This window comes from Ricinus communis, chromosome 8, assembly GCF_019578655.1.
Source record: "Ricinus communis isolate WT05 ecotype wild-type chromosome 8, ASM1957865v1, whole genome shotgun sequence".
Lineage (NCBI taxonomy): Eukaryota > Viridiplantae > Streptophyta > Magnoliopsida > Malpighiales > Euphorbiaceae > Ricinus > Ricinus communis.
In genome coordinates, this window is record NC_063263.1 from 4700573 (window position 1) to 4717591 (window position 17019).

At 32.0% G+C, this 17019-nt stretch overlaps 2 protein-coding genes across 3 annotated transcripts; one reads left to right on the top strand and one right to left on the bottom strand.

Moving 5' to 3' along the window:
- Nucleotides 1-2239: 2239 nt before the first annotated feature.
- On the top strand, nucleotides 2240-11564 carry LOC8265345 (RNA N6-adenosine-methyltransferase mettl16). Of its 2 annotated transcripts, none has more exons than XM_048377755.1 (11): nucleotides 2240-2613; nucleotides 2981-3186; nucleotides 3276-3699; nucleotides 3794-4001; nucleotides 4566-4673; nucleotides 4766-4921; nucleotides 5005-5074; nucleotides 6482-6557; nucleotides 6917-7091; nucleotides 7425-7517; nucleotides 10885-11564. In XM_048377755.1, exons 1-9 carry the CDS (start codon nucleotides 2387-2389, stop codon nucleotides 6966-6968), a joined length of 1527 nt encoding a protein of 508 aa, XP_048233712.1. In that variant the 5' UTR covers nucleotides 2240-2386; the 3' UTR covers nucleotides 6969-7091; nucleotides 7425-7517; nucleotides 10885-11564. The 2 variants fall into 2 exon arrangements, with proteins under 2 accessions (XP_048233712.1, XP_048233713.1); XM_048377756.1 differs by having other exon boundaries at nucleotides 7438-7517.
- Nucleotides 11565-12189: 625 nt separating this feature from the next.
- On the bottom strand, nucleotides 12190-13591 carry LOC8265344 (PI-PLC X-box domain-containing protein DDB_G0293730). The gene has a single exon (XM_002528238.4). It carries the CDS (start codon nucleotides 13377-13379, stop codon nucleotides 12423-12425), a length of 957 nt encoding a protein of 318 aa, XP_002528284.1. The 5' UTR covers nucleotides 13380-13591; the 3' UTR covers nucleotides 12190-12422.
- Between the last annotated feature and the right edge of the window lie 3428 nt (nucleotides 13592-17019).

A 17019-nucleotide genomic window follows, 5' to 3' on the forward strand; every position in this document is an offset into this window, starting at 1 on the left:
TGGTTCTCAGTTATCCGATATTTTCATAAAAGCATCGAGTGGTCGTCAATTTGAACATCTCCTTTGCAAGTTGGGCATTCTTAATCTTCATGCTCCAACTTGAGGGGGCGTAATAGGAAATAATCTCTGTATATTAGCTGTATAGTCTTGTAGATAAAGAAAAATATTTTCTTGAGTAGGTAGAGATTTTCTTTCCTTTATAGATGTTAAATTTATTCTTGATTCACATGACTGTAATGTTATATATATGTGTAAGCTTTCTTCATGAACAACGAACACTTTACGTTATCTATCAAATTCTGTTTTATTTTGAAATACTTTTCACAATCAAGTTATTCAAAATCTAATTTTATGTTTGGGATTGGATTGATTGATAGAGCTGAATTTGGATTAGATTTCACTTTGAACAACCAAAATAGTAATGTTTTATTATATTTGGACAAACCAATTATTTCCCCATTTTTAATGTGTTTGCATTAGGCTGGACTTTCGTTTAATGGAAACCAACCGTATTTAAAAGAAAAAAAGAAAAAAAATTTATATGCAAAATCCAACCAATTCAAAGAAAAAAATAAATTACATGCAATGACCATGAAATTTAGTGAAATATAGGACTCAACTCTTCTAGATCTGATTCAACCCTTTTGTTAGAAATTATCATTAATAACTAATAAAATGATTATTATGCCCTGACATAAATATTTATTATAATCCAATCCTAAACTTTGCGTCTTCTCTCTCTTTCTTTTTTTCTGTCACTCTCTCTATTCAATAATGGGATGAAAATCATGTGGAAAACAATCCAAATAAAGGTTATGGCCTATCTTGATTAACAGAAGTTCTTCTTAGTAACTAAATAATCATCTGTTTAGTTTCCTTTTCTATGAGAAAACAATAGAGATTTAAAAATTTGAAGGTTTTGTGGAATCAAATCTAAGAGAAGCCAAAAATAGATGAAGAAATGAAAACAACAATTACAAGAGAAATAACTTTCAAAGAAACAAAATTTAGAAGACGTTGTTTTCTTGACCACATCTCTTCTCCACAATTTTTAGCTCTCTTCTTCCTCTTCACTTCATAATTCAATGATTTCTGTCTTCATTTTCTTTTGAGATAATTATATTTTTGGTATCTAAACTTATCAAAAAATGACAATCGAATGGTTTAATTTTTAAGATTAATTATTTTTAGTAGGTCATACTATAAATACCGATGTTGATCTTTTTTTCAATACTAAATGAGATGAAAAATAAAAATAATGTATTAAGATGTGTTGTAAAAACAATAAACTGATAAACTTGTTTATCATATACAAACTTAATTTTTACCAAGTCATTAGAGTTTTACAGCGTAACAAATATTATAATTTATAAATTGAAGATTACGAATTAAAACTACTAAATTAAGGATTAATAGAGGTTAGAGAAAGAGAGTTATATAAGATAAAATTTATCCTAAGGCTATATCACTAATTAATCAACTTTAGTTTTTTACATATTCAACAATTTTTACTGTCTCATCTCTATCTATATTTGTAAAAGTTTAAGAGAAATTTGAAAGTTACTTACTAAAAACACCATTTTATTACTTTTTTTACAGGTTGTCACACTCAATTATTAGTTTTAAAAATTCAACTACTCGATTGTCATTTTTTGATAAGTTTAGATACTAAAAACATAATAATCGAACCCTAATATAGATGAAGAAGAAATATTTATACTGTGCAAATAAATTGAAGAAAAATAAATAGGAAACAAAAGGATTTAGTTAGAACGAATATAAATTTTTATGATAAAAGTAAGAAAACTCTAATAATATTAAAGAAGAAAGGAGAAGAAGCTTATTATATTAAAATAAAGAAACAAGAAGAAGCTGGTCTTTTATTTGTTTTTTCTACAAGTGTTTGCAAGGTTAATTTAAAAACTAGTTTAATACCTACGCAGAACTTAACAAAATTAATATTTTTTTATATCTTAAATAATAATTATTTTACTCAATTTATATTTAGATTATTATAATTTTTAATATAAACTAAATAATTATTAATTTATATATCAAATATAAATATAATAAATATCATTATATATATAAAAATAGACATCGGGAAAAGGGTTTGCAAGGTTAATTCAAGAATTTACAGAAAAAAATATTTATTCTTACTAAGGTTAATGACTAATAATGAATGCTCTAGAATTTTAGCAGAAGGGTTAAATTATTAGTAGAATCAGATATGATGGTTATCATAATATTTTATTCAATTTAGAGGGATCAATTCGTGTATTTCACTGAACCTCAAGAAAAAAAAGGTATGAAAAGCGGCGTTGTTGGTGCTGGTTTGGCCATTTTTGTTTCGGAATATTGGAGCTAATTCTGTAGTGAAAAGAAAATGGGCAGCAATAATAGGAACAAGAGGAGGAAGAGGGCAACAATCCACCCAAGAAACAAATACGCAGATAGCCCACCTGATTTTGCTCTTTTGGCTTCTCTCTATCCTTCTTTTGAGCCCTTCATTTTCTTTTCTCGTGACGGTAGACCCAGAATCGATTGGACCGACTTCAACTCCACCCGAGAACTCACCCGACTCCTCCTCCTTCACGATCATTCCCTCAATTGGTAGCTTTGCAACCCTTTTTTTTTGTTTTTTAAAGCCTTTTGTTGTTCTTATAAGCGAAGTTATTTATTATTCAGTTATTGGCCAATGTTATACTTGTGCGTTTTGTTCCTATAAAAGCAAGTGTGATGTGGAATTTACCGATTTCCACTTGCTAGTTTGTGGAGTGGAGACTGAGGCCTGTTCTTACTTTAGCGGTATATGTTTGTGGTTCTGCCTCAATGAACTGCTTTACCGTATGTTAGAATGCCTGAGAAAGTTGCAAATGTATTGGGACCTTGCAACATGATATTGCAACTTCATGTCTGAGTTATGAGTTAAAAGAGCGAGCCTTTTTCTATAGTTCTTACTCGAACACAAATCTTGTAGGTGGATTCCTGATGGACAGCTCTGCCCTACAGTTCCAAATAGATCAAATTATATCCATTGGGTCGAAGATCTTCTTTCCTCTGATATCATTCCAAAGACTAACATCAATGGAGATACTGTTAAAGGTTTTGACATCGGCACTGGAGCAAACTGCATTTACCCTCTACTTGGTGCATCTCTTTTAGGATGGAGCTTTGTTGGATCAGGTACCTTTCTTTAATTGTTTCCAGAAGCAAATTATTTGCTATTTTTACGTAATAAGTATTGATTTTTGTGATGCTTAACTTGGCTGCAGATGTGACCGATGTAGCCGTAGAATGGGCAGAGAGAAATGTTAAAAATAATCCACATGTTTCTGAACTAATTGAAGTTAGAAAGGTTACAAATTGTCAAGGCACCCTTTCTGTTGAAGATTCTCGTAATGTAGAATCTATTAGTTGTGAAAGCAAAATGGATGCGGATGGAAGTGTTATTGAGAAGCTGGTTGATGCAAACAAGAAATATCATGGACCACCTGTACTTGTTGGTGTAATAAAAAATGATGAGAAGTTTGAATTTTGTATGTGTAATCCTCCATTTTTTGAGTCCATGGAGGAAGCAGGATTGAACCCAAAGACTTCTTGTGGTGGCACTCCTGAAGAGATGGTTTGTCCTGGTGGAGAAAAGGCTTTTATTGCTCGTATCATTGAAGATAGCGTAATACTGAAGGAGTCCTTTAGGTTTTTTCTGGTTTATACATCCTGTTGTCATAATTAATTTTATCAATGTGCTTCATTGTGAAGTATTTGTCTTTATTTTTACCCCTTTCTATAGGTGGTTCACTTCCATGGTTGGGAGGAAAACAAACCTGAAATTTCTAACTTCAAGGCTTAGGGAGGTTGGAGTCACCATAGTAAAGACAACAGAATTTGTCCAAGGGCAAACATGTCGATGGGGGCTTGCTTGGTCTTTTGTGCCACCTGCCAGGAAGATAATATTACCTCATGTGGATGAGAAGAGCATCATCTCTTTCATGCTTGAGGTCTGATATGGAAATTTCTTTTCTCCCTCTCATAAATTGTCTCAACATTCTTCTGTTTCTTTTTTGGATAATGTCAATGAAATAATAGAAAAAAGCTAGAATGTAAGGTATAAGATTTCAACATGGGGGATATGCAGATCATGGTCATTGCAGGACTAATGTGTCTCTGCAGGAATTTGAGAAAGCTATGGATTCTAATCACAAACTGTAAATTTGAGTTTTAACTGTCAACTGTTCTCTCATTGATTAAATTTCACTGATGTGGTTGCTTAGCCAGCTATAGTTTTTTCTACCAGCCTGCTTTTGGAATTTTGCTTGTATGTTGATCAATCTCTTAACTAATGTAGGTAGGTGACAGCATAATTTGCCATATGTACACTGCTTGCAGCCTTTTCAGATAGTTTATAAAGAGAGGGTATCCCTTCCTTCAGTAGGCTCCAGTTCTATTATGTTATGCTGCTAGACATGGGTTCTATTATGCACACACATTCATTTGCTATGCTACATCATATCATGCTTTTGAACTTATGTTCATATATTTCATGAAATTATACCATCTTACAGGGACTTCAACGCCAATTCAGTGCCATAGACGTATTACAATCAGTTGAGTCCTTTTTTCGTACTACTGGAGCATCTTGTAGATTGAATTCCACATCATTTGCTGTTGATGTAAGAACCATCGCTCTTGATTTATCTATTTTCTGTTGTATTGCGTGTAATATCTCTGTGTCCTTACATTCAGTACTATCTGTTTTTAATAGATTACTGCATCAATGGATCAATGTGATGCAATTCTAAAGAATGAAGCAAAAGAATCTGATGGAACTGCCAATTGCGATCCTTTGGAGGGGACATCCAAATCCAATAGTTCGACTTTGCAGCACCCTCCTTTAAATAAATTGTGTTTTCGCATTTTGGTATGGCTACCTCCTTGTCAGGCCTGAATAGAATTGGCTTATAATGCTAGAATCTGTATATGATTGCACTATTTGTCTGACAGGTTTTCCAGCAAATCCCTGGCACCCTTTTGGTTAAAGGATCATTGCAACATAAAGATAGCCCAGTTTCAGGTCTTATGCCAATACTCTTGTTAGTTTGTATCATATCATGTTCTTATTACGGTGATCATGAGATCTATTTAGTTATTATCTCACTTTAACAAGAATTTGGGAGTTCTCTTATCAAAAACTTTAGAATTTTAATCAACTAGATATAGCATGTCCATGCACTAGCAAAATATTGATGGACTTAATGGACATGTAGGGCATTTTTCTCAATGTCGAGATCATGCTTATTACTGCAAATGATCTGTCATCTCAATTTCATGTTCACAGTGCTCTTTCTTAATCATATTATGTCTATATTGAAGTTGCAACTCTTGGATTTGGATAGAACAGTTCTTCTGTTGTTTTGCTGCAAGTGCGAAATCTTCTATCTTTAATCACATTCCATTTATGCACTATCCTTGCCACTGATGTCTTACCATCTTAATTTTATCCTTGCATCTTTAATTTGAGTGGCTTTCTAGATAAAGCATGTCTAGTCTATACAGTCATATTACTCACAAGACAATAGCAGAAGAATTGTAATACATAAATTATTAAATCTTTTAAGCTTATGGTTTATTGAATATTCATATCAAAGCTAGATGTTTTACCTAAGGCAATAATCTTCTATCTATAATCACATTCCATTTTACGCACTATCCTTGCCACTTATGTCCTACCATCTTAATTTTATCCATGCATCTTTAATTGAGTGGCTTTCTAGATAAAGCATGTCTAGTCTATACAGTCATATTACTCACAAGACAATAGCAGAAGAATTGTAATACATAAATTAATAAATCTTTTAAGCTTATGGTTTATTAAATATTCATATGAAAGCTAGATGTTTTACCTAAGACAATAAGGGGCTTTATGCAAAACTCCTAAAGGGCAGGAGTTCATGCCTCTTTATTTTCTAGCTCAGATTCCTGCTTCAACTGAAGGACTTATTCTTTGGCTTTTCCTTTTGCATAAATCAAACTGATGAATAGTATATAGCATTATAATTACATGTTATATCACCTGCCATTTGGATGTCTTTCTCCATGAGAACCAAAAAGAAGATTCGCTACAATTTTCTAGCAAGAAGTCTTCTTCAGTTTGTTACCGAGTGCCTTTTTCACTCTGTACTTTGACTTCTTTTGCAACTACTGATTTTTAATGCCAAATGATCACTCAATAAATGCCATATGTAGGATTGAAATTCAGCTTTTACAAAGTCCTAATGAAAAGGAATTATCATATTTTTGGAGGTTGCAGCTTTTCATAGAGATGTAGCTGAAATCTCATAGCTGTTATTTGTATAGTTGCATTTTAAGCACATAAAACACTTCTTGTCTTGCAAATTAGTTGCATAGCCTACTTCATTAAGCTGCTCCCACTGAATTGCTTATATCTGATTTCTCAAGTCTTTGGGCTGTTTCTTTGCAGGAGTGTTCTCTTCAGTTATCCATCAGTTGGAGGAAATGTTGAGATATAAATTTTGTAGAGCAAGATCCACTCTCAAGTAAATTTAGTCCAATCCTTCCATATACCAGAATTTACAGATTAGATGAGCTTTTACACTATACATGATTGCACCTGAGTTCTATGGACTAAAGTGTATGCTTCAGGAAAACCTGCTTTTCGCAAAGTCGCCTGTAAGATGCTCATAATTTTTAAAATTTTTCCCTTTTGGTCTAGCTCTTAGACATGGCCCTTGTCAAGATTGCTCTGCGTAGTATGACCCATTTGAACTTGTGGCTACCACCATATAAAGAAACTACTTTTCAGTTTAGGCGAATGTACTAATTGTATGTTTCTTGATTGATTCATTCAAAAATTGAACCTTCAGATAAATAATAGTTTTGATTCAAGTATCTGCAGCTTAATAGGAATAGCTATCCTTTTACACAACTTCAGAAGATTTCCAGATTAACTAGACAGTAGACACTGATCTTAATATCAAGATCAAGGGAGCATCCATTCGTTCAATTCACTGGTTGTACCAACTCAATAAAGTTTGTGATGGAATGAAACCCTCCGTGGACGCATGTATCCTGTAAGTTGTCAACTATAATGCAAAGCCTTTCTTTATATTTCTAGTTCAACTGCAATTATTTAAAGCTTACCAAGCCAAAAAAAAAGTACATCTATTTAAACTTTATTTGTGTCTCTATGCATTTATATATTTTTCTTCAAGCTGCTTGTCTGTGTGTTTTCTATGCCATGCCATTTTCAACAGGGTGCTTATGAGTTATAAATTTGGACTAAATTTAACTTGGCTTTATTGTGTTATATTAAGATTTATGTTATGTAATTATATGCTACATTGGTTCTAAGGCTTGATATTTCGATTATGATAGTTGATTTCTAAGATTATGCATGTCATTAGTTTTTTGTTTCAGCGTTAATGATGGAGAGTTTGACAGCCAATGGAAAGAAGTCAATAATCTCGTTGTTGTTTATCTGCTAGATGCTAATATCGGTAAGCATCATATTTTTCCTTTTACCATTGGGTTTAGCACAGGCATTAGATGATGGAAGTATTTGGTGCTTCATTGTTTTAGATGCCCTCCTTTTCAAATAAAAGTCATTTATCTCTATAAGCTTGCATGTGATAAGAGTGAAGGTTTGCTTCTGCTAATCTTTGCTGTTACAGTTGGCTGTAAATATTTTATCGGAAATGATTATGATGCATTACCTCAATAAAAATTATTGGAATAATAAAGATGAGCAAACAGAGCGTCGATTTATCAATCTCAGTTTCTTGAGTTGTAAATTTAATATTCTTTGCTCGTCTTTCTGAGAGCCACTGCATTTACATTTAGGCTTCATTTGGTTTATGAAATAGCTATTCAACAACCTAGCCCCAGCCTAAATAGTTGGGGGTTTGGCTCCAGGCTCCAACTCGATCTTGTGGTAGACTGCCCTCCTAGGGGGCACTCGTCAACTCACTCGTGGGGCATGATATTCCCTAATTTCTCAAGTACTTGCTGCACTTCCTGAGAAAGAAGTCGTCTTGGTATTGGATCCGCTCTTCTGTTAGCATGAAATGAATTAGATTCTATTCATCTTCTTTATTCTTAAGAGAACCCCCCACCCGAACCATTCTTAAGACCACCAAGCCCTCTCGAATGAGTTCTACTATAGAAGCTTTCAACGTACACCCGGGGAAAAATCTTTCACTCACTGAGAAGTGAAACCTTGTGACTAGATCATCCTGAAGACGGATGCGATGGGAAGAAGTGGCATTTGAAAGTGTTGTTGACTTAACATTTAGGTTTCGGGTTTTCACGGTTTAGGCTGCTCCCGTTTCGCTTGCCGCTACTACGGGAATCACTTTTGCTTTCTTTTCCTCTGGTTACTGAGGTTTCAATCGATTTATAGGATCTTAACAAGAAAATTCCTATCAATAATAACGAAAACAACAGTAAGGCTGCATTACATACAAAAAAAATACGAAAAAAATGGGTAAATAGAAGATTCAAGAGGCCTGTAACAATAACACCAAGAGATGTCAATAACTGAATAGTTTTGTCTATAAATACTGCATATTTGATTCCATCAATAAATCTATTTTCTTCCCTATAACTCTTCTATAGAGTTCATTAATATCTGAACTCATTAGTTTACCCTCATCTATCTGAATGATCGGTCTCAACTCGGGAGGAAGTCAGGAATAGGAGATTCTAGTGCGAGCGAGTAAGATAACAAACCTCTTTCTTTGAAAGCCGGAATAAAGCCAATTGTTGGAGTTGTAGATTCCTTTTCATCTGGACAAGTCCTATCTCATAATTCCGGGTAATCTTCTCTCTTCTTCTCTTTATCATTTCATTTAAAAATCTGTGTTAGAAATGGCTCTCTTTTGCTTCTTCAACCTCCAGGATCAAATTCAAGTTAAAGAGGTTGAAACCCGTGTGTTTTTGAATATCAATCCCTGGTTCTGCAGACTCCAGAGCTATAAGGAAAACCCGATAGTGGAACCATCCAAATTCCACTCTATCTGGGTCAACTACTCATTCCCCTGCTGATCCCGGTACCCTCCCACTGATGCCGGTAGAACTGCCAAAAACGTTGAAACACACTCGTGCTCGGCCTGCAGCAAAGTTCTGCAGGTTAACTTGGCAATCTAGATCTCGGCTAGGTGGGAGACGGTAGTGATTTAGTTCCTTAACCCAAATGATGAATAAAAAATGAAGATATCTATTCAATCGATTTCGCCTTCTTCCTAAAAAGAAAGGAATCCATTTTACTATATTCTTCCACTCACCCTGTTGGGCGAGGCTCCTCTTTTATTATAATAGTTATTCCAAGATTTGGTTCAAATTTGAAGAAGAAATAGTTCTATTATCATTCAATTTGTTAAGAGTACATAGGACTGAGTATGGATCAGTTCAATTTGGTTATCTATAAATTACTAGTACCATCTTTTTAAAATTTAAAGTATTAGTATCGTACCAAACATAAATGGCACTATACCTAATTAAACCAATTTTTTTCGGTTCAATACAATTTGGTTCAGTGCTATTTTTGGTTCTAACATTTAGAGAAAATACAATTTTAAATCTTACCTTTAATCAAATACATTATAAAAATATGATTGACATCCGAATGAAACTAGTATGAGAATTGGAATTAGATAGAATTGCAATCATATTCTTGAACAACTTACTTTGCAATTTAGTCTCACTTGCAAATATAATAATTTAATGTTCAAATATAAACTATTAAAATATCTGCTATTACTAGCATAATCATATTTTGCAGATAGCTAACATTAAAATAAAAAAAATTACAAACTTTATATAGCACTAAAATATTAGTCCAATTTTAAGTACTAGAGATGCGGCTGGCTTAAGGTCTATAAATCGAGAATTTAAGTGTGAGAGAATAAACCTATGAATTGAGATTTGAGATTTGAGATATGCAGTTGGCTTATGTAGTAGATGATATTAGTGAAAAAGAAATTAGAGCTTTAAGTATAGTATACACTATACAACAAATATATATATATAATTATTAATAAATATATGTAAAAAATTTGGTTCTACGGTTTGGTCCGGATCAATACAAAATGGTCCGGTTTTGGTACGGTTATTACAAAAGAACCAGTACCATATCATAATAGTAAAATATTTTCGGATCAGTTCAGTTCGGTTATAAAAACTTTTGATTATTTCGATTCTGATACTTTTTGGTACGGTTTTTTAGTTCAGGCAGGAATCACCGAAATCCATGCTCAATCCTAAGAGTACCTATTCCATTCCATGGTGAATTGAAGAATAGCTATTCCGAACCTTAATGATAGCATATTTCCTTGGTTGTCCATCTTAAATCCACTTGACATCATCTTTTGTTATCTACGATCACCACCTTTCCCACTGGCCACCACTGCCACCGCCACCGCCACAACCTGCCAGCATCATTGCATTGATATTAATATATACATAATTACAGTTTTGTTGAGAAATAATTAATCCAAGCCTATGAACCAAAGAGTGGAGTAAGAATTGTCTAGGAATGATTGTTCTTTTCCTACTTGTTATATTCTTTATCAATTTCTATTCTATTTCATAACTATTCCGATTTATGAACCAAAGATGGCTTTAAAGTTTAACTGATTCTTAATGCTGAATGGCCACTCTCTAGATGTGGCCTAAGCCATACTTGACATCCAAATTCAGCTGTTGTAAATTCCCAATGAAAATGGATTTATCATATTTAAGTAGTTGCATTTTAAGCACTGGAAAACTCGTCCATCTCACGAATTAGTCTGCATATCAGACCATTAATTTGCTATTACTAATTGAAGAATTCACATCTGATTTCTCAAGTCTGGTTGTTCTTTGCAGGAGTATTCTCATGTTATCCATCATTTGGAGGTTATGTTGAGATATAAATTTTGTAGACGAAAGCCCACTCGGTTAAGATTTTTCCGATTCTTCATATACCAGAATTCAGAGTAGAGAGTTGTGGACATACTTAAGTAAATCCTGCTTTCTGCAAAGTGGCATTTAATATGCCACATTATTTTTTAGTCTAGTTCTTTTTGCAATTTAATCCAGTCATCATCACCAGGGCCCGCCCTTATCAAGATTGATCTGCCTCGTAAGTACCATTGAACTAGTGGGTAGTCACACTGCATAAGGAAACTATGTTACATTACAAAGAAACTAACGTCTTCAGAAAATGTGATAAAAATGGAGTATATGTGCTTCAGAAATGAAACTTCAAAACCAAGCCTTGTTTTACAGGAAGGTCTAGTTACAATACAAGGATGTATGGATACAGAATGGCTGTTAGTATTAGGTTTGGTAGCTTGGCATTTTAGGTCCACTTGGAACTTTTAGTTGATATGGTGGATCAATATTGATTAGGTTCTTATCTGTATGGTTATATGGATAAAGCCATTTTGGGTCTGGATTTGTTTAGACATTATCCACTTGCATTCTGCTTGGGGGCCAATAGAACTGTCAGGTATCAAATTATGTTTGGACATATGATATTATTAATGATGTGTTGCATTAATTAATGGTAGTTATGTATGAACTGGTTTATTATGTCAATATATTATAAATTATTGGATAGTTGGTGAATTGAATTGATCTAAAAAAGTTTTTCCAATAGAGCAGAGGGACAAAATTGGCCAAATACAACTTAGTTTTTATAAATTCTTTTTATCTCTTTCCTTGTATTATTCATTTCAATTTTAAACAATTCCTCTCACCCACTTTCTCCCTACAAAATCATATACTTTAGCTTTTCAAAAAGAAAATCCAGCAAAATATTGCACTTCGCTAGGATTTAAATTATTATATTTTGAAACAAAAGCAACATGCTTTCCACATGGAAGGTACATATGTTCCTCAGGGAAGTCAATGCGTTAATAATTTGGAAAACACCAAACTGGAAATTGGCTTGGGATTTTTCGCATTGAGATTCCAATTATTTTCTATCTTCCTTGCAAAAGTACCTTCTTTTTCATATGGAATATGCTAATAGCAATGTCAAACATGGTTTTCCAGCTCAATATATGACTTGTAAATTATTCAAGTCTAAATATAACAAATCAGTCCGCATGGACAACTGGTTTTAAAGGAATTCATCAAACCAGAAAATCAGCCTAAGAAGAAGAAGAAGAAGAAGAAGAAGAAACATCAAGAAACCAATGTTGTATAAAACCTAAAATCTTCCGCTGACCAAACACTTTATACATCAGATCAGATATAAAACAATACAAATAAAATAATTTAACATCTAAGTGGACAACAATATAGAGGTTCCCAGAAACTAGTTACAGAAGTCACAATTTATAGTGGAAAAAGAAAAAAGAAAATCTCAGAACCAGAACAAGAACAAGTACTGTAGTGTAGAATAACTAAAGATTAAATCAAGCCTTCCCTTCAATCCTAGCATGAGTGAGTCCAGCACATGCATCAACAAAATCCTCATCGATGAAATCAGTAGAGAAGATCTGCAACCGGTCTGCACATCCTTTAGAGAAGCACTGAGTAATGAACAACCTGGCATATCCGTGAATCCTTCCGGTGACCGGTTTCACACATAAAATTGGGTTATCTGCCTGCGGAGTAACTGTGTTCTCCACCCTGTAAAAATATTTTCTTGAAGAAAGTGGTGCTTGCTCACTCAGATGCTTCATATTGCTTTCAAATTTTGTTGATGGCAAATCTGTATCAACCCAATTATCTTTCAAATACCCTGCACTCCATAAAGGGCTTCCATGTTTTGGCTGCGGTGATTTTCTTGGCTTCCATACACAGATTACTCTCTTCGGCAACAATTCAGCAATTGTCTTACCAAAGACATGATCATCCTGATGGATCAAGTATTCTCCAAGTTGTTCTTCCAAGTACTTGTCAAATCCAGGTGGATCTTCATGGCCAAATTCTGTCCTGATTTCAAGAATTATAACCTCCGACTGTGTTTCAGACAAGAATTTCTTGACATCATTGATAACAACATCCACACTATATGTTTTCAGGATTCCATGGCAGACACGACGATCTTCCTGGACCCTGATGTCAAGAACTCTAGCACCTGTACAAAGCTGTTTGTAGATTGACAAAGATTGGCATTGAGCAAAGGGTCGAGAGACCATTGGAATGCCAATTTTGTTAGTAGCAGAATCGTGGGTTCCAGGCCAAACAATCTTGTTTATATGAAGCTTTTCAGGATTGAGACCACCCATCCAATTCTTTCTGTCTGGAGGATGGTATTCAGAACCTGGATATGCTTCGCCGCAGCTTCCCTGCAAGTCACATAGAGTTTTTTTCTCAGTGGAGATTGCTTTTCGCCTCTCTAATTGTTTAGAGACATGAGAACCCATTTTTGCCTGGATCAGAGGTCAAGAAGAAGAAGAGGAATGATGAATCCTTCCTCTTCTTGCAGGTAAGGGAGGTCAGACAAAGAAAAAGAATGAACTTGTGGGTATTTATATACAGCATTATAACGTCAATTGTATGGAGTTACTGTGCTGTTAGACTTTGTGAGTTGTAGAGACACTGATCAGTGATTAGGGAGATTAGTTTCTAGTTTCTACCTTCTATTTTTATTTTTATTTTTAATTAAAGAACAATGTTGTTCTTGTTCTTTCTCAAAATGCTATAATCAATTTCTTTGATAATGAAAAGGACTTGCCTTGTTGTAATTTAATTTGGTGGGTTCTTTTCAGGCCTTGAATTATTGGTGGAGAGTGATAATCAATATTGTATAGATATATTCTTTGTTGGTTGGTCCACTTGTATGGTTGTCCAAATTTGTCTTCAAGTTTGTTGGTCGTTGTTGTGACCTCCCACTGTTTTTTACAAAATAGAAACCAAAAACTATGATAATATTCAACATCATAATAGAGATTTGGAGCCTAAATTTAGCAGCCACATGTCACCAGAAACAAAAGTCCCCTACATATGGCTCCTTCATCCAATCCAAATGGGTATTAAAGAGACAAGGTGCATCTTTTCCCTTAGGCGTTTTCTGCGAATTAGCTTTTAAATTATTTTTAGATGTAAATATACTTTTAAAAATGGTAAAAAATTCTGAAATTTAAGCTTCTCTTTTCAAACAAATTAAACTTTTTTGAAGTCCAGATAATGTGGCAATTGATGGCCACACCAATTGATACGTCATAAACAATTAACTAATATTTCCATTAATATATTAAAATAAAATACATAATTTCTATTAAAAATAAACCAAAAGAAGATTACAATGTTAAGAGATTAAAGTTGATTACAAATTCTTTTAGTGTATGTAAGGGTGTTCATGGTTCGGCAGGATCAGTTAATAAAAGAAATTTTTAACTTATTCGATCGATTTACAAATTATTAAAACTATATACAAACCAAATAATTATAAAATTTATTTAAACCATATCCGATTTAAATAATCGCTTCAAGTTTAATAATGATATTAATATTTTCAAAATATCTGAATAGTTTTATATCTCATAAAAATTAATAGTTTATAATTACGTGTGAAAAGATACATAATTTTTATTTATTAAATTAAATATTTTTTGTTATTTTATAAAAATATTATAATAAACTAAAAACTCTAAACAAATATAAATATGAAATGAGATTAATATATTATAGAAAGTAGGATTATATAATCAGTTGCAAACTTTACAAATTATGAAAATTAACATTTTTTTTTATATCAACTCTATATACTAAAATAAAATAATATAAAAGTTCATCCTTTCTATATTCTTAAACTACAACCAAACCAAAATTTTCAATTTCCTTTCATTTAAAAATCAAAACCAATTCATAATATTTGAAATCATAATTTTTAATTTGGATTGAATTATATCAATTTGGTTTGGTCGGTTTAGTTGAATGTAATACACTCCTCAATTTAGGAGGCGTATCAACAGAATATGTCAACATTTTAAATTATTATTTAAAATACTAATCAACATCAATGGTAGTAACATTGATCCACAAGAAGCTCAGAAAAATCTTGAAATAGCAGAAGCTAACTTGAGAAAGGCGAAAGGCAGGAGACAAATAATTGAGGCAAATCTAGCTCTCAGACGAGCTAGGGCACGCGTAGAGGCTATCAATGTGATTTCATAACTATAAATAATTAGTAGAGTAGGTGCGTCCGAATAATAAGCAGAACTTCTGTATAAGCAGAAGTTCTGTTTATACACCCTTTTTTTTTTTGATTCTGCCAATTGAATAGAATCATAAGTATAATCAGATTCTAATACAACAAATTTGTTTTCAATTCAAAAATGATATATACTTAATTCTTGGTAAAGACTTAGTCCCCTCATATTCATAAACCAAGTTAATTAGTCGATATGACCTTTAAATCACTGTGTGTTTAAGATTTCACGTCATTAAGAAAAAATTCAAATATTTTATCGAATGTTAAGGATTTAATTGATAAAGTGGTTAGTTTTAGTTATTTTAATATTGATTGATATTAAGTCTAAGTTCTTTATTGAATTTTATCAAGATAGATATTTAATTCCTTAATTTATTGGCTCACTTTTTTTGAATGGCTATTCAGTCTCAGATACAGTGGTATATCTACATTTCAAATTAATTTCATTTGTTAGAGGAAGAATGGCAATTTAACTGACAGCTGAGTAGCAGAATCAAATTTGCACTTAATGTATAGGATAAAATTTTATTTTTATTAAAGGATAAAAAATAAAATTAATTTATAAATGCTAAAATCTAATCTACTAAATGACTAATTTAGTTAGTTTGGTATTAATTATGTCAAAATTGAATTTTATTAACATGCTCTGTTTTGCACTAATTCACTTAATTCCTCCGTTAATTAGTTATTTAAATGCTAATATTATAAATATCTTGTCTAATAACACTCATTAAAAAAAATTTCTCAAACTAAATTAATATATTAATCAGTACCTCTATTTTTATTTATAAAGAAAAGAAAATAAATAACTTTTAAATTAAAAATCAAATAAAAATATTTTAAAATTTATTTTAATTTTTTATAAAAAATTATTAATTAACATAATTGTAGAGAATAAAAATAAAAAAAAATATATAATACTGATGAAAAAAGATGTGAAGGTGGGAATGGGGAGAGAAAGAGAGAGATATGGAATGGAGTATATGAAATGATTTCCCTTACAAATGTTGAAAATATAAAGAAAAGAAAGATATACTAGGCAATAGAAAATTAGAGAGACATGCATCAACTTTTATAAAATGGATTAAAGAAAACGTAAAAATGTATAAAAAAAAAAAAAAAAAACATAAAAATGTAAGGAAGTGAAAGATGAGGTATTTTTATAATATTTCTAAAAAAGTGAGTATTTTTATAATTAATCCTTCTTAATACCCATAAATTTTTGTGCACCATGTTATTTAACAACCTGAAAGCATCGTCAATCCTCTTCACCTTCAAATAAGAATCAATCAACTTGTGACATCTCTACTAACATCTCATTCTCACAAAATTTTACGATAATATTAAGCTAAATACATAAATGGCCTTTTAAATTTGTCCAATTTTTGCAATTGGCTATTCATATTTAACTCTAATTTAATTAGCCCTCTCAACTTTACGGATTATTATTTTTAACCTTATCAATCACAAATGTTTTGCTAAAAAATGCGTAAGTTCGATAAAATATATAATATATTTAAAATATAAAATATATAATATATTTAAAATAAGAAAAAAGAGAAACAATAAATTTTAGTTCTCAAATAATGCTCACCGTTTTTTTTATTGTCTATTATATATTTTTTGCTATAGTTACTAGTGCAGACATTGTCTACTTTGCTTGTGTGCATAAAGAAAAGTTCTTGATGATAGAAAAGCTAAAGAATTACACCAGTTTATTTTAGTCTTTCAAAAAATATATTTTTTATTTTATTTAATGAAATTAATAAAATAATTTTAATATACAATAAACAATGTATTAAAAATAATGAAATACACTTTTCGCAGGAGATTAATTCAACGCACTCAAC